We start from the raw sequence: 20,090 nt of genomic DNA, 5'->3' as shown, positions 1-20,090 counted from the left end.
GATTGGCCACCTTGGCCGGCCAGATTTCAGCCATTTTTCTAGGGATGCTGTGACCAAAAGGAAATGTTTAAGAGACCACCAGAATCGTCCACCTGCCAAATTCCACTGGTTCTTTTTCCGGGCTAAGGCGTAAGGGCAGTTTCTGTAGATGAAAATGGCAATACTCATTTGTGGACACTGATACATCATATTAAGACCAACAGGCAACTACTTTCCTCTTTAGCAAAACATGTATGTATTAATGCTTCCCTCTGTGGCTTAAAAGCTTATTCATAGCTAATAGTTTTGAATCCAGATATGTAAGATAGAGAATTGGGTTTCTAGAAAATTAGTCTCAAGAAATTTCAACAGTTTAAGAGCTGGGATTTTTGTTTCCTGCAGCAGTTGCAGCCAGTAGCCAACAGTTACAATTGCGTTACATGTACTAATTCGCATCCAACCGTTTAAATTGAAAGTACAGGGGGTGTTGGTAAATATGGTTTTAGTTTTTTTATTTTTAAAAGTTTTAAATTTTCAAATTTACAAAAAGAAGCCCCCGGTCATACCTCATTTTTGAACGTAGTCTATCCATCTTAGATCCGATCTTTAAACCTTCTTCTACTTCTTCGCATTTGTCCCACTCAATCTGTAAGTAATGAAACTCTGCCTCCATTCTTCACAGATCTATTCCATTCTTCACCAACAAGAACACTAGCAAAAGTTTAAATGAGCAATCATCAGATTCATTCTATCAAAGATACTGAGACATAAGACCTTATTTTTATTTAAATTGAAATTGCCACACATACCCAAGAATGGCATAGAGATTAGCTCCTGTCAATCAATCTTGACTCCCAACACACTATATATCATGTACTGATGACAAACTTGAAAATGAGAATTGTGTTTTAATTCTAAACCCTCACCTTCCACACATCAGATATGCAAAATCTTCATAATTTTCTCCTGGCAGATTATTAATGACACATGTCCAATACTTTACCATCTTAATGTCTCATCCATTCTACATGGTTGTTTCTACCCAACTGTCTATTCATTACATTATAAATTTCCATTTTCTTTTTCTCAGAAATCCTAAAGATCAAATGATTTTTACTTATTATTCTTTTTTGGGTGATCTTCTTTTTATCCCAAGGGGAATCAAATGTATTATCAGCACAGAGAAAAATAGATTGTCAAGACTCTCAATCAAATGTTAATAGGACTAAGAGAAGAAAACTTTGATGCATTAAGTCCATGAAGATAAGACAATTGATTGCACCAATAATTGACACTCAAGGACATGGACAGTTTCTTTACAGAGGAACTACGTATATAAGACACCTTTGAGACCATTTTTTCATGTGAAAATGGTATTGGGTATATGAGGCCACACTCATTTCTTTGAAGTTTTTCGTTTACAAATCCGCCCAATCCATGGATAAGCTATTGCATTCTGAGAAAATTATATACAATGATATGAAGACTGTTTGGTCTTTGCCACAATAAAAGCAGCATTGAGAAAACCTGCTACCCAATCCTCAAATGTGCCAAAATGCAAGTAATTTTATTGGGGAAAAGATCAACTCAGGACTTTCATTTATACAAATTGTAAATCAAGGGTATAGGACATAGCTGTTTCATGAAATTCCAAAATTTCTGCAAGACAAGCAATCCACTAGGTGTGATTCTCACTCATGTTGGACTCAAACAGCAAGCCAAACTTGAAGTGATAAATTTATGAGCAAGTACACAAAAACCTCTGAGCAAGCAAAAACTAATGGTTAGGACTAAAGCATTACAGTTCATACAGAGGTTTTTAACTTGATGTTATGACATCATAAGCACAGAATCACATTCTCAAGAAAAACATGTGAAGTGACATATGTTGGCAATGAGTATAAAGAGAGGGCAGGCATATTTATGATTGGCATACAATAACTTGTCAACTATGATGGGAATGGCTTCGCTGCTCCAATGGCAAATGCAAGGGGAAACAAACCATTCTTCCCATTAATCCAGATGCAATCAGCAGCATTCCTGCATACTTCCCAGACAATTGTGTGCTGTCAATGCCTGAACCCCTCGATTGAGGGGCCAACTGCCCAAAATACACGCTTGAATACACTGGGCTGATCACTTATGTGCTCTGATTGTAACAAGACAACAGTGCCAGGGTTTGTCATTTTCAAGGCATTGAGATATCTTGGCAACAAGGTATATGATTCTTCCCAATTGCCAAATATCTTCTCAAATGCCTTTTGCTTTGCCTTCCATGCCTTCATATATGAAACATTATAGTCATGGGTAGTTGCCATATGAGCCTGAATTGCTGCCAGTGTAATTGAAAGTTGTGCTTTGACCATCCACAATATTTTTCTACAAATGAACTGAGCACTAACTGTGCATGGTCCTGGTTAATGCTAGGCTTGACACAAGTGTGTGGCCCTGCATATTTTGTAATGGCAAAACATGAAGAAGAGGAGTTCTTCTTCAAGGATGCACAGAGTCTCCATAGACAACTTTTATTTTTACATTTCAGAGCCAGCAACGATGGAGTTAGACTCTAGAACAATATACTGCTGATGTGCCCTGATAGCATACTCTGACACAGGATATCTACAAGTAATCTTCATACCAAACTGCCTCCTGTCATAGCCTGTTATCTCATACATTGTATCCAACAACTTTGAATGGCTAATATTATGATTTACCCTGATTCCCTTCAACTTACCACCTTCATAATCCAAACCCAGTGATGCAGTTGTAATCCTTCCATTCCAATGAAGCATAAGTGTTACCATCTGACCTGCCATATTCTGCCATTGCCAATACAGAAAATTACACGCTTAACTACTCAAGTAAAGATAAGCCAAAGCCATAAGTTTACAGAACACATAACACATGTTTCACTTGGAGATGTCAAATTTGGGCACAACAGGAGACATTCTACTGTAAAAATTAAAGAAAAAAAAATAGTTCCACTCAGTTGATTTACATAAATAATATCAAACTCTAATGGACTATATAAATAGAACTTTAGGTTCTATATTTTTCTTTCTTCCTAATAGAGCTTCTTCTTTTTTTTTTTTTGTGGGCTAAATGCTTTTCTGTTTTTGGTAAAACACACTTATTGCACAAGAAATTAAGAGGAAAGACATGAAAGACAATGTTAGGAAAATCACCATATCAGTCATGAGTGGTCGAAGTTCCTTACCAAACCAATCTTATCAACTATTTAATATTTTTTTTCATTATATTACCCACCCAATTGTTTTATATAAATAACCTATATAAATTGGTTGTTTAATTAAACTCCAAAAATCTATATGGCCTAATTTATCTATTTATCTATTATCAATAAAATAAGTAATGTTTTTTCATTAAAAGATAAAAATAAGTTGTATCTGGCTGTAAGAGAAATAAAGAGAATTCAATTGAGGGTGTTTTTTCCCCTTTTCTCCATGGCATTGTTTTTATGTTATAACTTATTTATGAATAATTAATTATAATAAGAAGTTATGAGTAATAAATAACATCCGTTTGGTTAAATAACAATAAATAGATTTGATATTATTGTGTGAATAATATATTTTGTCATTAATTTGGTTTTCGATTTACCTTGTGAAACTTTTTTGTAACTTCCCGCATAAATAAAAACTAACAAGTAAGTTTTGATTTATTTATGAATTTATGTTTAAACTGATTTATTTAAATAAAAAAATCATAAATCATATCAAATGCATCTATTTATATTTATAGATGAGATAATCATAAATCATACCAATTGCCTATTGGATTTGTAATATGTGGGCGAATTCTCTCCTTTTATAGATGAGATAATCATAAATCAAACCAATTGCTTTTTGGATTTGCAATTTGTGGTCCAATTCTCTCTTTTTGTTTTTTTTTGTTCCTGAAAAGTCTAATTATCCAGTCAACGTGTCACGCGCTAAGCTACTCAAAGCCAAATAATTTTTCAAACATTTAAGTTTCTATTTTTCAAAAACTAAACTGAACAAGGACAAAAGGCTCCTAAATTATTCCAAATTTACAAAAACTGACACAGCAACATGAATTTTTTTTTTTCTTTCTTCTTTTACTAATGGTTTCACCGATTCCTAGTGGTTCCAATGCCGGTAAAGTGTCACACTTGTTAGTGAAGAGTTAGTGAAATGGTTAAAAATCTCGTTTTTCAGTAGAAAGGTCGTGGTTTCAACCCTTGCTGACAGCAAATATAATATCTCTATCCCCAATTTTCTTATATATAAAAAAAATGCATTTATACTAAAAAATAAATAATGTAGCGCAATACGAAAAATAAATATCCAAAATTAAACTGCATTTTATTATTTTTATATTTAAAAAAAAAAAAAACTTGTTAAGGTGAATTTGGACCATCATTGGTAAACTTGCACTCCTAACTAGTAGTGGTCTGATACCATGTCTGCAAATTCTCTCTTTTTCAAGCTCTTTCAAGAATTTATGAGATCATTCATGGTGAACTCTCTATATTTTACCTTTCAACCACTAAAACAGTTTTGCATTAGTTATATTTTACCTTTTTATTTATATATATTCATGAAAAATATAAATAACTGAGGAAAATGGCATGATCGTAGTTTCATGGAACTGTAATGGCAAATGGCAATTTCATTACCTTTTTATTATCCTAAGAAATTTCCACCACGTGGTCCATTAGAAATTGTCGAGAGAAATTATGATTTTTTTGTGGGAACTGGGAAGGAGATAATATTAAATATTAAATCAAATAAAAAGACAACTGAATCTCTCCACATACACACAGAACAGTGCTCTGAAGCAGAGTTGCAATGGTGGTTGAGGAGAAGGAGAAGAAGCAAAGCCAAGATGGCGGAAAGATTGTGGTTGTGGATCCAAAGCCGAGCAAAGGAATCGCTTCGCGGTTCGTCGATCTTCTGGAGAAACTGATTGTAAAGTTTATGTACGATTCTTCACAGCCTCAACACTACTTATCTGGAAATTTTGCTCCGGTGATCGAAGAGACTCCACCTTGCGAAAACCTTCCTGTTAAAGGATTTCTTCCGGTGAGAGAACGTTAAATTTCTTGTGCTTTGTTGAAGTTTCTTAAAGCCGATTGAATCTTTTGTGCAACAATGGAATTGTTTTGGTTGTATCGTTTTCTGGTGAATTTGGTGTGCTTATTCTTGTTTTTGCGCCGGATTTATCCATTATGTTCTTATTTTACTTAGTCTGTTGCTCTGTTTGTGGTTGCTCGTGCTTCTGCTGCTGCTACTGTTGTTGTCCTGATGATGAGAAATGATAATTGGTTTCAAAAGTTTTGTGTTGGAAGTTTTCTTTCCTTCTCTCAGATCGATCGAAAATGAGCAATTGAAGTTTTAATCTGAAGTTTTGATTAGTATAATTGTTAATGTTTTCCTGGAGTTCTCTGTTAGTTTTTATTTAGAAATTTTATCTAGAAGTATTAGATTCGAGAGTCCTTCAAGAGCTTTCCTTGCTTCCTTATAGTGAATCCGGATCTTCTCCCTTATAGTTGCGTTTCCCATCATGCGCTGATATTCAACTTCTATGAAGAATATGCATGACTTCACTAGTCTTATTATTATCCGTTGTTTAGTATGGGATTTAACTTTTTAGTAGTGTCAGTGATCTGAATGAGATTCTGACATTCACCTGAACTTTCATTGATTGTTTGAGATTTATTTGTCCTAAGAAACGTCGATTAGATCTGTGTGCTGTCAATTTTGGAATTACCAACTGGTTGGTCTTTGGTTGATTTTGGGACTCTGTCGGTTTAGTATTATCATTTTATTAGTGCGAGGCACATACTGCAAAGGTTGATCGAATTCTGAGGCTTGTTTTAATTTTAATTTTTGTAATGACGCTGCGTGGGGTATTTTGTATCACAGGAGTGCCTGAATGGGGAGTTTGTTCGGGTTGGTCCTAATCCAAAGTTCCGTCCAGTTGCTGGCTATCACTGGTATATCTATTTTCCTTATCATTTTAAGTAAATCGTGTTACTATCCTGTCTTTGGATAAAAATTTTAAAATGAAGAATTAGAAATGATGTCCATTCATTTAAAATTGACTCACTTTCTGGAGGTGACTTTCTTAGTTATTTTCTCTTTTTGGGGAAAAGAGAGGGGGGGGGGGGGATTCCTGTCTTGATCCCCAGGACAGATATTTGACCAAATTGTTCTACTAATTAAGCAGTCCTGGTTTTAGGTTATCAACTTATAGCCTTTAATTTGGAGTAATTTGGAAACAGCTATATGTATGCACATGCACTTACACGCTTGTACACTGATGGATTATATTTTATTTTGCATCTTAGTATTTCTGTGGTAATGATTGTGCCTATTTTCTTGTCTGTCCATGTGCAGGTTTGATGGAGATGGGTATGTGTTTTTCTCTTCATTGCTTCACAACAAAACGAAATGTCTATGAAGTTCATTTCAACTTTCCTCTAGAAGGGTCCTTTTGCTGCATGAGACTGTTCCAAAGTAAAACCCATTGGAATCATCCACTTGACCCATCAAGCCTTTATGGGTTATGGGGCTCCCGTATTTTTTTTTCACACCTTCCTTTGTTACTTGAGTTGGTGTTAGACTGTTAGCCTTGTACGATTCAAATTATATTTAAATTTTGTGTTTTAGTTTACTGCAATTTTAAAAATGTTATTGAGTCTTATTGACTATTTAATGCTTGTATCTCAGACCCAGTTTTCTCCTTATTCTGTGCCTGATTGACTACCAAGTTTCATCTGTCACATTGATGATGATCTAGATTCAGTGTCTTTGGTGTATGATGATTCATTCCATCTTGCTGGCTCTGCTTATGTTCTTATATATTACCTCTGGTCTGCTTCTAGAATGTTAGATTAATTTAGTACCAAAATACTGTGAAGTCTCATCTACAAGGAAATGTAAATGAAATTTTATACTGGTGAAAACAAAATACAGAAACAAGTACAGTACTGCACTTCAATACATCTGTGAGAATTGCGTGGTCTACCCCGTGCCTGCCAGTAGTGTCTCTTATTCTTATTTATTTTGAAGAATTCTTCCAAATGTCATACATACTTATTATTCTCGTTATATAGGATTCAACAAGTAGTTCTTGTTATTGTCTGATTTTAAGTTGATTGTATGCTCTTCAGTCTTAAGTCGTTTTCAATTAGCTAACAGAGACAAATAAAGTGCATCTGTTTTCTTGTACTTTCTCAATCTTATCTAACCTTTCTAGTTGGTCCGAGCTTCAGAGTTTTGAATTTATTGGTACAAAAGTAAATATTTTTGGTGTATTTATTATTACTACTTTGTTGTATAGTTTCTGAATTATTGATCAATTCCTTATTATGCAGCATGATTCATGGTTTGCGTATCAAAGATGGAAAGGCTACTTATGTTTCACGTTATGTAAGGACATCACGCTTGAAACAAGAAGAGTTTTTTGGAGGGTCAAAGTTTATGAAGGTATCTTGGCAAACTGTCCTAGGAAGGTCAATTTACAGCATGTTTGTTACTGTTAATTTCTATTTAGCTTAGCAAGTTTATTTTCTTTAGTTCATACTCTAGAATGACAATCACAAACAAATAAACCAATTGAAAACAAAATTATAGGCTACTTTTTCTGTTTTAATAAACTAAGCCACTGGTTGTAAACCTTAGTTGCTGGATTTGGTTGGTTCAAATGGTACCTGTGGCAATAGCACCTGAATCCTGGGCAAAAGTGAGAGAGAAGAGAAGACAAAATGTTATGGCTGTCCCGAGTTCTTGTACCCTACTTCAAAGATGGACCCACACCGACATATTTTGGTGGGCAATCTAAATGACCCGGATTCATGAGATCCATGATGGAAGCAAAGCCCACCATTGATCTCGGTTTATGAGTACAATACGACCCGACTTGATGGGTCGACCCATTTACCTTAACAAAATCTATAAATATGCACCCTATCCCTGTGTTCTCTTATTAGGTCATTGTGAGATTTGGGATTTTCGACTTAGGGTTTTGGGTGTGAGTTTTGTAATGCAGTTCTTACAATTAGTTGAGAGATCTCCATTGTAATCTTTTACTACATATTGTAAGTTCTTCTTCACTTGTGGACGTAGCATACCGCGTTGGTGAGTGAACCATGTTAAATGTCAATGTTCCTCCTATTTGTTTTTGTTTCTGTTTTTGTTCGCTCTAACATGTCAGAATAATCCCCATGGTTTGAGTGAGGAGCAGAATACTGAACTTGTGGCTTGGGGGGTTTTATGTATTGATATAAAAGCAAGACTTATCAATTAGGTCCTGGGTCCAATACTTAAGACAATGACTAAGTGTATTTTACATGTAGGTACAAACAAGAAAGACCATTTCAAAGCAGCTGACTGTACTAACCAATATCTTTGGGTAGTCAACTATATCAGGTTATAATCTACGTCCACTCTGGTCAGATGCTGATCTTCCTGGCCTTTCTTTCCTTCGTCCAGTAAGTCTTGAAGCCCTGGCTCAACCAGAGCTGCGGCTTCTTTTTGAGTAGCTAATAGCCTAAACAGTTGATACCATCATTACAACCCCCTCAAGCTGGATCATTGATATCATATCACCTATACCTAGCTTGGGATGACCTTGGAAAAATACATTCCTGAAAAAGCTTTTTGTAAACAAGTCTTTTAATTTAGTTACAAGCTGCAAATGGATTACCATCATTACAACCCCCTCAAGCTGGATCATTGATATCATATCACCTATTCCTAGCTTGGGACGACCTTGGAAAAATACATTCCTAAAAAAGCCTTTTGTAAACAAGTCTTTAATTTAGTTACAAGCTGACAAATGGAGTAGAAATCATTTTTTTCATCATTGCATTCCGGACAAAATGACAGTTCACAACAATATGCTTAGTCCTCCATAGGATTAAGTGTAGCCCTTGGCAATTCCGTAGGTCTGAGTGTAGCCCTCAGAACCAAACCATCAGGGTTTCATTCAATGATGTAAACCCAACAACACTGCACAAAATCCTTTCCCAGAGATCTACCAAAGTCCAAGTCTTGCAAGGGAGCAAGAAATGCATTCCCACATCTATGGCTGATTCCTACCTATGCTGAGACAAAACATCTTGGCAAAAAAGGGTCATACCCAGAGTCAACAGGGTCTGGGTCAAATATATGCAGCCCTACCCTCTTTTCCAGAGAGGCAGTTTCTAGGACTTGAATGTCTGACCAAGCATTCAGCAAGTGAGCACTTGACAAGGGGCAAAGCATGACAAGAAATTTAGTGTTTGGTAGAAGTAAAGTGGTAGGTCAATGAGAGCGAAAATGTACAGAGAAAAACATGAAGATGGGGAACAGAAACATAATAAGCAATCACATAGGTTTCCATAGAGTTCTGAGTGCTGGAATGAGTATGTTTCTGAAGAGCAATATGCAAACAGTAAAAGAAGAACCTGTTAGCTTTTATTAGCGTCATGATCTATTTCAAACTTGCATAAGTTGAAGTCTTTTAGTTACTGCGCATTGATTATGTATTCTTTAGATTCTATAGTTAGCATCTCTTTGTTGTGTCATGTGTAGATTGGTGACCTCAAGGGTCTTTTAGGTCTACTAATGGTTAATATGCAACTTCTTCGAGCAAAACTGAAAGTGCTGGATGTTTCCTATGGAACTGGGACAGGTAAGACTGATGACCTGACTACAAAAAAAAAATTCCTTTATTTAGGTTCACAGAAGAAAAGGATTTTAAATGTCAGTTCTCTGTATATTTTCAAGAACATAAATTATCTATTTGACTATAAGTGAATCATCTATAATCTATTACAGGCCCGGGAAGCATATCTGATCCTTAATATTCATATGAATCTAAGAATGTTTAGTACTGGAAATGACTTAATCATTTGTGACACTTGTTCAGGCAATACAGCTCTCATTTATCACCATGGTAAACTTTTGGCCCTTTCAGAAGCAGATAAACCTTGTAAGTCCCATCCTTTCTTCCCTCTATTTTTTTCCCTTGGTCTGTTATTTTTCTCGTCATAAAAGTAAACCTTTTAAGGCTTCTTTTCTTTGATGAAGACTGCAGTGTCAGTTTTTATGATTACCAGATTGAGTGGAGATTCACTCTCCCTCTTTTGACATACATGCTGAGTTCTATGAGGAGAAAATAAACCTTTGCCCTACCATTCTGGTTTGTTTATTGGATGATGGGATTTTCTGCTTCATCTAGTCTCCAGAAATCGTTCCATGGTCAAAGTTAACAAGAGAAACCATAGTTGTCAAGGTGTTGTTAAGGCAACGTTCCAGGCACCCACGCACCTTAGATGCCTTGGTAGTCTTGCGTCTCAAACCCACTCCAATGCCTTGTGTTGCCTAGATGCTATTACAACTACCAGAGAAACTTTCTGGTTTCTGTTGTCTTCATGAATGTCACCGAGTCTAGGTGACCCAAGGTGTTGGAGGGAATTTGGACAGCGCTGCAAAGCAACACCAGCAAGGCTCATGGATGCCTAGACGATGCCTTGATGAGTTGACAACTACAATCGCCCTCTTTATATCTGCCTGGAACTGGTCAAACTGAGACACTATATGCAACTCTTGAAAACTTTACTCCTTGGATCATACTATGAAAGCTTTTGGTGCTTTTCCAAGTTTCAGCTAAGATTTTGACTCTGGTTGAAACAGAAACATAGTTGAAATCTGTGAAATGAGCCTGAAATTTGGTCCATTTCACATGTGTTCCTGTAATGGCCATTGTGTAGCTGAATGTCGGTATTTTTCCATGAAGCATCTGGAGTGCCTATCTAAATGTGTTTATACATGTTTGATTCATTAGATTAGAGGGGGAAGAGATGGGGTGGGGGGTGAAGACCCAACATGGTAATTTGGCTTTTTTGGACCCTAGTCTGCCAGTGTATGTCATATAGCCTATTGTCTCCTCTCCCTTATATATAGTCTATTCAGCACTTAATATAGTCATATTAATGCAGATAGGAGAAAAGATCTGCTGGTGATGGGCATAGGAAAGAGAAGCAAGATGTAGCAGAGTGCGAGAGAAAAGAAAACTATGTCGTAAGAGAGGGGGTAGGGGGAGAGGAGAGAGGGAGGGCAGTCTCGTTTAAAATTACTAATTCTTGTCATCATAAAATCATGAGGGGAGGATTTCCCTTTTGCAAGCTTTCATAACCAACTACGAAACTTAATCCAAACAAGACAAATAAATGAATAAAGCCAAGACCAGAACTAAAATTATAACTCGTCCAGCCATAAACCAAAAATGTGATGGCCTTATATATTAATAACACTAAATAAGGATAGAAATGCTAGACAATTCAAAGGTAAAATACTATGAGAAATATCCTCCTAAACATAACTTGATTGGACCAAAGATAAACTTCTGAAATTTTTATACTTTAGATCCAGTAAGGCATGAAAGTGACCTCCAACTGGCCCCATCAACTCTATGTTGATAACGTTCTGATTTTCAGGAATCCCAAATCAAAAGTTTTAGAACCTTCTCTAAATGGGCCCTTCAATGGAAGATCTGCTGCTGGTTCATTGAATCTGGTCACCCAATAAATTGAGTCATTTTTTGAATCGGAATAGTTGGAAGTATAGACCAAACCAATCCTGCTCTACGTATAACTTACAAATCCAATTACAATAATTGAATATACGATAGGAACAAAGAACTATAAAATTGGTGAGCATTAGTCAGTTTCAACCATTTTGAGTAAAATATGGTATTCTGTACATCATGTTGCACTGTTATGGAGAAATGACCAAATCTCTTTTGGTTATTTTGCCATTTCAAGCAAAATCTTGCAACTTGTCAAGAGTTTCTAGAAGTTGCATATTTTCCAGGGTCTATTTCAAGGTATACATCTAATTTTGTTATTTCATCTGAAGTATTGAACTACGCTCCAGAATAGTTCCATCTCTTGACATTTTTGTTTCCATGGAACACTGTGACATGAATGTTGGTACAGGTACAGGGTATGCGTTTGCCCTCCCTGACCCACCTGTCTGGCCATGCCTTCCCCCCTGCCGCCCTTCTTTTTTTCTCTTTCTTCCTTTCTTTCCTACTAAAGAAGCTATCCCTTTTTTTGACATATTAACCCAACTGCCTAGGCCCAAACTCAGCTTTGGGAAAAATGTTCTTAAGATTCTTTTTTTTTTTTTTTTTTTTTTTGGGGGGGGGGGGGGGACGGGGGTGGAGGGATTGTGGAGGGGAAGGTCATGTGGGTGCAGTTTCTGGACAGACCTATAAAGGGCACCTGTGAGACAAAATTCCATCAATTGTGCTGCTTATTTTGAGCTCCCTTGACATGGATAGCTTAAAACGTTTTCATTTTTCTTTTGATAGATGTCCTTAAAGTTCTGGAAGATGGAGATCTGCAAACCCTTGGAATGTTGGATTATGACAAGAGATTACAACATTCGTTCACTGCTCATCCAAAGGTTGACCCATTTACTGGTAAAATCCATCCTCAGAACAAACTTTGTGCTTTAATATGGTAGCTTGATTTCTAATTGTGGCAATCTCTCTTGCAGGCGAGATGTTTACATTTGGTTATTCGCATACTGCACCCTATTGCACTTACCGAGTTATTTCCAAGGATGGTTTCATGCATGACCCCGTACCAATAACAATACCAGAACCTGTCATGATGCATGACTTTGCTATCACAGAGAACTATGCTATCTTCATGGATCTCCCTCTTTACTTCCGACCAAAGGTATTACCTTTATCACTGAGGTTATGGCAATTAAATTACTCTCTAAGTATGAATGTAATATGCTTATATTTCATATTCAATAGAAATATAAATTAATCTTCTTTCTTGGATCCTTATAAGACCACCACTAATAACCTAATATATGAAAAGCTTACCTCAGTAGCTGGAAGTACCGTTCAGTTGAAAGGGGGGGGGGATTTGTTGTTACAAATTATGCAATACCATTTACCCTTACATAAAGCGTCGAATTGTTAACTATCCTTATGCAGGTGTATGTTTTATTTCTTTACTTTTATATATATAGTACAAAGGATGTTCTAAATTCTATAGTGTGTGATGATTTTAAGAAAAGATTTAAGTGGTTCATGTGTCATGACATTGAAGAGCACTAGACCTATACTTATGTCAAGGCCAATGTGTGGTTAGCCTTATGGTGCACAGAAAGCTAGATGACCCCAGTTTAAATTTCTATCTTTAGTTGAGTTTTGAACTAGTCTAGAATCTCGTCTATTATTATCACTGCTAATAAGGACACTCTTCACAGCTACATGATGCATTAAAGCAGGATTTATGTACACATTTCTAACTTTCTGTGCCCATTGATGTTAGTTTTTATGTTTAGGGATTTTCCCACTAAAGCTAGATCCGCGTCATCTGACCCTCCTCTTTTATTATGACAATTTCTTTTCTTTATCTAGTTAAAGGAAAGTTTCGTTTGCCTCTTATTAATACAGATTAAGAACTAGACATTCCCCCATTTTTAGGACTAGCTTATAGTTATGATAGTTATGACAGATTATAGTTTTGTTTTGACTATTTTTGGTTTTATTTAAATTGATGTCATGTATTTGATTTTTCGTATTTATATTTTAATTTATTTGATTTAGGTTGTCTAAATACTTTGGTCGTTTAAAATTGCATTTCTTCCCTATTTGACAAGAAGACTAGTAGAGTTATTTAGGGTCTAATTTTTTTGGTCTAATGGATCTTTTATTTGTAATCTTTTTTATTTTTAGTGCCTTCGATATTATAAGTGGAAAGTTACATTTCCTTTGCCTAATAGACTTGAAATTCAAAAGATCCTTTAATATGAGGATTCTAGAACATTGAAGGCAAGAGAAAATGAAAAGCATGCTGGCAGCTTATTTGCAATGGGTGCTTATGTGCTTTCAAATTGCCTAGAAATTGTCTGGCCTGAATATTGATTGTAATAGGAAACATCTTGCAGTCATTTGTTGTTGAAGGATTTCTTATGCATCCTTCTCCCAACAGGCAGGATTTCTTACAACCCTCCCCCCCCCCCCGGCAGGCATCAAGAATAGAATAAAATAAAAAAAGAAGGAAATTCTTGGCTTTTCATACTTTACTCAGCTTCATCATTTTATCTGGGGTACACTTTTTTCAATGTTTGGAATGCCAAAGATATTAAACGTGAGAAAATTTGTAATGCATTTCCTTTTTTGCCCTGCTCCCCCTTCCAGGAAATGGTGAAGGATAAAAAGCTAATTTTCTCATATGATGCAACAAAGAAAGCTCACTTTGGTATACTTCCACGATATGCTAAGGATGAGCTTCAAATTAGATGGTTTGAGCTTCCAAATTGCTTCATTTTTCATAACGGTAAGCTCTCCTTTATTTTTCCTGCCCATTTTGTAATTTGTGTAGTACATCAAGCAGTCAAGGTAGCTGAAGGTCCCAACTTTAGTCAAGCACTGGGCTTGCATGGCCTCACGGCCAAAACAGGTCATGCAAGGCTTATACGTACGGATCCCAGTGAACATTTAAGAGCCAAACCTATTCCATCAATCCAATCAATAAAAAAATATGAAGGCCTTAAGTCTGCATAGGTTTAGAGATGTGGTTTTTTGGTTGTATGTAGCAGTGGCTAATGCATTAGCTTCTGTAGCTTTTCGAAGAACAGTGCTTCCAATAGAAATATGTATGTATGTTTGTCTTTATGTTGCCTAATGGTAATTTGAGTACATCTGCAGCTGATTTTGTGGTTTACATCTTCTAATGCTCATAAATGTTTTAGATATGGAAACCTGTGTATGGGTAATCACTTTTGGCTGGTCACCCTCTTTCTGTTTGTGGTGCTTAATGCAGATGAACATGAGATTTGATCATTTACAGAATGTTTTTGGTCCTTTACACCCCTAACAAGATTGAATTGTTTCTTAGCTTTAGTATTCAAGCCCAAACATCTTCTGTGAATCAACTTATGTAACTCTCTTGTCATGCTTGATCTTCTTCATATGGTTCAGCATTTAAAATTGCTCTCTTTCTCCCAAAATTTTCAAAAATCAAGCGTTTGGATGAGCAGTAAAAACTTTGTCGAGGATGTCCATTTAGAATTTTTGTTGTCTTTCAAGAAGAATCTGTTTAGATGAAAAAGAAATAAATGGCCAGTTCCTCGATATGAAACCAAAATGATTGAAATAAATTGCACTTTTTTTAAAAAAAAAAAAAAAATGGTATCTGTTGTGTTCTCTATAGTTTATTTCAATTAATCAGACTGATGCATTTTAGTGGTGGCACTTAGAATTTGCCACATCTAAAGGGGCGGAGCCCCCTTGGGGCTGCCCCCTGGGGGGAAGGGGGGGCGCCTCGACTTTTTTCACAATCTCTTTAATTTTTTTTCTCCTTTTTAATGCATGCAATATGAGTATTTGGTCCCCCACCCCCACCCCCCCCCCAAAAAAAAAAATTTTAAGGGTAAAGATAATGGGTAGAATGGTCACTTTCAACAGTCATCCAAGGATTACAATTAAAACCTATTTTAACGGAAGAAACAGTTAAAACACAATTAGAAACTAACTCATGAATCCCAAAACTTTCGATTGCTTCTAATAAAAATATCAGTTTTAACCACCTAAAATATTCTTTTAGAGTTTCTTCTTAATAATTTACTCCAAAAATTTAGTAACCACTATTCATTGATTTTTTGAAGTTTTTCAAACTTCAACAAATCTACTTGTACAATTTTAGTCCTCATGCTTTATTTCAATATATTTTTAATTACTGGTATTTTAGTTCTCCTAATAATTTACCTATATTTTTAATGTGTGGGGCCCTCATCTGAATATTATAAGATAATTCAGAGGTGGGACCCCAGGGAGCCCCACATGGGCCCCACACAATGTGGGGTGAACAAGCGTCAATGCTACCCTGAAGGGGAGGTGATCCGGACTCTTACCCCCCCCCCCCAGTGTTGAATCCTAGCTTCACCCCTGCATATCTCACTGATCCAAGCAAGTTTCCACTTGGGACTGATGCATTGGTATTCTTTATGTGGAAGCATTGATTGATTAGGAATTAAGATATAATTAAGTTCTTGAGTTAAAGAAAGCTTTGAAGTTTTTTATGTGATGAAAAATTAAAAGCATGGAATCTTTGGGTGTTTATTCTAACTGTATGTGGTTCACTTAATAGCCAATGCTTGGGAGGAAGGTGATGAAGTTGTTTTGATCACTTGCCGGCTTGAGAACCTAGATTTGGACATGGTCAGCGGAGTTGTAAAGGAAAAGCTTGAAAATTTCAAGAATGAGCTGTAGGACCTTACTACCCACATAGTTTTTTAGCTTGTTTTTCTTTTCCCCCTCCTGGATGTTCCTAAACTTCCTTGCTCCTGCCAGATATGAGATGAGATTCAATTTGAAAACTGGACTAGCTTCACAGAAGAAACTGTCAACATCTGCTGTTGATTTTCCTCGGGTGAATGAGAGCTACACTGGCAGGTTTCTCTCTGTCTTTCTGTTGAATTTGGAAGATATTTGCAATTTGAATTTTATCAAAAAGGACATCTTGATGTGGAAACTAATTTTCTTGCTAGACTAGAAATGCTACATTTTTGGATGTCCAATTTCCTTTGTTCTTGATCCACAAATTTTGTTTTTTGAATTTTACAGTGAAATTTTCTGATATATATTGCTGCTGTATATTTGAATTGTCTCTGATTTATTTTCTGGTGCATTCTATCATATGGAGCTTCTAATTTTCAGTGTCACATAGGCTTGATTTCATTTTTCTTTTTGTTTTTATAATTTTGGTATGCCATGTTTGTAATTTGTAGTAAATGTATCCTTATTTTCCCTCCGAAATGAGCTACAATTCTGCATAATTTTATCTGTCATTAATATTTTCTTCTCTAAGACATTGATCTTTTTACTGGAGCAGATGATATTCATGTTTCTCAGGTGTTGAATCATTTCAAAGAATATTTCCATATTTCATTATTTTTCTTTTTATTAACTATGTTACAAATTCAGGAAACAACGTTTTGTCTATGGGACAATTCTGGACAGCATTGCAAAGGTGACGGGGATTATTAAGTTTGATCTTCTTGCAGAACCAGAAACTGGGAAGAAGCAGCTCGAAGTTGGTGGGAATATTCTAGGCATATTTGACCTTGGTGTTGGAAGATTTGGTTCAGAGGCAATTTTTGTCCCGCGTGAGCCGGGTACCTCATCTGAAGAGGATGATGGCTACTTGATATTCTTTGCACATGATGAGAAAACTGGGTAACTCTTCTGCCTTCTCCCAGCCATCAGCAGCAACATTTCTGTTATATTAACAATAGTAGCTGTAGTCTATTTTTCCACTGCACACTATGCTTGGTACAATTGACTGGGTGATTTCTATATAAATTCTGAAATCTAAGGTATCTCAGTATTCACTATATAAGCTAACCAGAAACCATATATTTCCAAATGCGGAACTCTTGTTGGTAACATGCGGCACATGGACATGATTTTATCCCATAAAGAAGAATAATTCTCTAGGTATATCAAATAATGCTCCTCTCTCTTATTGTACAAGTCTTCTCGAACAATCATTCACCCTCTAGCTGATGCAAATCAAGATAGTTGCTTGTTAGCTGAACAGAAACTTGTACAGCTAGTCCCTTTACACAGCGTAAGAGATTAGCTGATTTCATTAGCATGTCATTTGTTTACAAGGTGCAACGACCCACAGAACCCTTGGTAGGAAACTGTGCACTCTAAACTTTGGTAAAACTTGTATCATGTGGTTGAAGAGTGATGGTAGCCATGGTTCAAAGATGAAAGATTGAGTACCATATCTCACAAGAAAAAAGAGAGGTTCTCTATAACTTTCAGCTTGTCATCTGATTTTTCTCCATTAATTTGTAGTGTTGCAAATACGTGAAAGTGATGAGTGGACAATTCCAAATTCATCATTAGGAATTCCTCAACCCCCACTAGCCCCTGCCCCCGGCTTTTTTTCTTTTTGGGGTTAGGGATGGGGGCAGTGCCATTGAGGATAATTTGTGCATTTTGAAGAATCAGAACAAATAGCAATAGCAATTTCAGATAAACTGGAGAACTTAATTTGAGATATTTAAGTCCATGTAAATTGTTAGGATTTCTCACCAGATCTGTCTTTGATGTATCTTCTGTTGCTTTAACTATCTTAAATTCTTAAGGGACTGAAGTGTTAATTACTTGTTTTTCAAAGAAAACGTTTAATATTCTTTGCATGGCTATTAATTTTCATTTGGAAGAGCTTCAATGGATGTGATTTCTCACCTGAGGTCCTCCATTTTGCTTTTGTAAAGTTAACCATCTCTAGGAACTGCATTGCTAGTTCCATTTCACAGCAATGGTTGTTTCCATGGCAGACGTTATTTTTTATTTGAAGGAGGTCGAAAAGGTGTTACTTTTTGTTGCACTAAAATTCCTGTTTGGGCCTTTTAACCATTAATTGAAGTGTGAGATATTTTAATAGAAATTTTTAGCCTTAGAATTTCGTTGGACTGAAATGACATCAAAATTAAATTATTTATTTTCTGATCTATTGTTGAGAAATATTTTTGTTTTCCCTTTGCTTTGAGATATTCTATACAATTAATGTTCTTAATGTCTTCATGTGCAGAAAATCTGCGGTTAACGTAATAGATGCAAAAACAATGTCACCGGATCCTGTTGCAGTGGTTGAGCTACCACATAGGGTTCCCTATGGATTCCATGCATTCTTTGTGACAGAGGCAAGTATTACAGCTTTGAGCTTCCATCAATTCAAGCATACTATCAAAGGACCTAGAAATTTATGAACTGTATTGCAAGTAAACCCAAAGATTTTCTATTTCCTGTTTTAGATAGAAAGTGGAATCCCCAGTCCCTAGGTACACAGTTCTGGAGCTCTTTATGGGACATGTTCCTTATTGATCAAGACATGTCACTGGATGGGTCCCCCCACCCCCTCCCCCTCCCCCAAGATTTATTTTACCATGATCAGATTGATCACATATATAGGAAATCTACTGTTTAATTTAGAATTTGAAGGGTTATTGCACTTTGTTTCATTTGTCTTTCGCTTCATCTTTTCATTTTTTTTTTCACGTACATTGACACTAAACTCAAACGTGTGGGTATTTTTGCAGGAGCAACTTCAACAACAGGCAAACCAGTAATCACACATGCAGTTTTTTCTTTCCACTGAACACAAATGCAGTTTAAATCGTATAAAATCTTCGTAGTATAAAATATCTTAAATAGGCGTATCAGCTAGCCCATCCAATTGCATGTTTCTGTTTTCTCTACAGTCTCCAGGGTATCATCCAAAAACTCTGTATATGACCTTGGTAAGGAATTTATAAATTCTACTTGTGCTCATCAATGGCTCCTCAGTAGTCAATATTTTGTTTATGCCAGACATCTAAAGCTTGATAATATGTAACCTTCCAGCTTTTAGGTTGAAAATCTCAAGTATGACAATCTGTTCTTACTGATTTTGAAAGATTAAGGAACCTCACTTTCCTTTTCTGATACTTCGAGGGATGTTGAACTTCAATTTGAAGTAGCCAATTCAAATATCCTCATCGGCATTTTTTTTTTTTTTTTTGGGCGGTTCATCCGGGCCGTCTGCGTGCACCTGATACATCCTTTTTATGTTTAACACATGACTCCCCTGATCTTACCACTCTACCAACCCTGCATTGACAAGGCGTAAAATATTGAACCTACATTCCTAGTGAGTTGCTGCTCTTTCAACTTCTGAAGTATGGGCACACTCCCAAACTATCTTCTGCTCCTGATGAAAAGAAGGAAAAGTATTAAGAAAAAGCAGATAATGTTTGGACATACAGAGATACATAGTCCAAAAGATATCTTCTGTTATACGAGAAGAGAAATACTTGCTAGGAGAGTAAAAGCTTGCCCGGCCAAACTGAACATTCCTGTTTTGCTGTAGAATCCTAAAAGAGAAATGGAAATTAACTTAAATGGCCGATTAACAGAAATGGGAAACAGGTTAGAACTTGGTTTAGCACTCTTAGTACTCTTCATTGCAGCTCACTCCAAATTTCATCCAACCGAACCCAAAGCCAAAAAGCCACCGTGCCTAGCTCGATACAGCTTTTTGGCTTTGCTGG

The 20,090-nt window shown here is 36.2% G+C and overlaps 1 protein-coding gene across 1 annotated transcript; it reads left to right on the top strand.

The window, feature by feature from the left end:
- Nucleotides 1-4,755: 4,755 nt before the first annotated feature.
- CCD1 (carotenoid cleavage dioxygenase 1) lies at nucleotides 4,756-19,293 on the top strand. Its single transcript, XM_089136201.1, has 14 exons — nucleotides 4,756-5,045; nucleotides 5,889-5,959; nucleotides 6,363-6,377; nucleotides 7,343-7,454; nucleotides 9,543-9,642; nucleotides 9,880-9,942; nucleotides 12,328-12,438; nucleotides 12,516-12,700; nucleotides 14,182-14,320; nucleotides 16,133-16,250; nucleotides 16,336-16,437; nucleotides 16,969-17,220; nucleotides 18,593-18,704; nucleotides 19,101-19,293. Exons 1-14 carry the CDS (start codon nucleotides 4,812-4,814, stop codon nucleotides 19,128-19,130), a joined length of 1,644 nt encoding a protein of 547 aa, XP_088992327.1. The 5' UTR covers nucleotides 4,756-4,811; the 3' UTR covers nucleotides 19,131-19,293.
- Nucleotides 19,294-20,090: the final 797 nt, after the last annotated feature.

Source organism: Hakea prostrata, chromosome 10 (assembly GCF_041222555.1).
Source record: "Hakea prostrata isolate BN-2017 chromosome 10, UWA_Hpros_2, whole genome shotgun sequence".
Taxonomy (NCBI): Eukaryota; Viridiplantae; Streptophyta; class Magnoliopsida; order Proteales; family Proteaceae; genus Hakea; species Hakea prostrata.
The sequence above is the reverse complement of the archived record's forward strand: the minus strand, read 5'-3'. Positions and strand labels throughout refer to the sequence as shown.

Excerpts from the sequence above, each read along its gene's own strand:
- CCD1 (XM_089136201.1), top strand. The coding sequence starts at position 4,812 with ATGGTGGTTGAGGAGAAGGAGAAGAAGCAAAGCCAAGATGGCGGAAAG. Across the intron at positions 7,455-9,542 it reads GAGGGTCAAAGTTTATGAAG|ATTGGTGACCTCAAGGGTCT; the intron begins GTATCTTGGCAA and ends TGTCATGTGTAG. Across the intron at positions 12,439-12,515 it reads AAAGGTTGACCCATTTACTG|GCGAGATGTTTACATTTGGT; the intron begins GTAAAATCCATC and ends TCTCTCTTGCAG.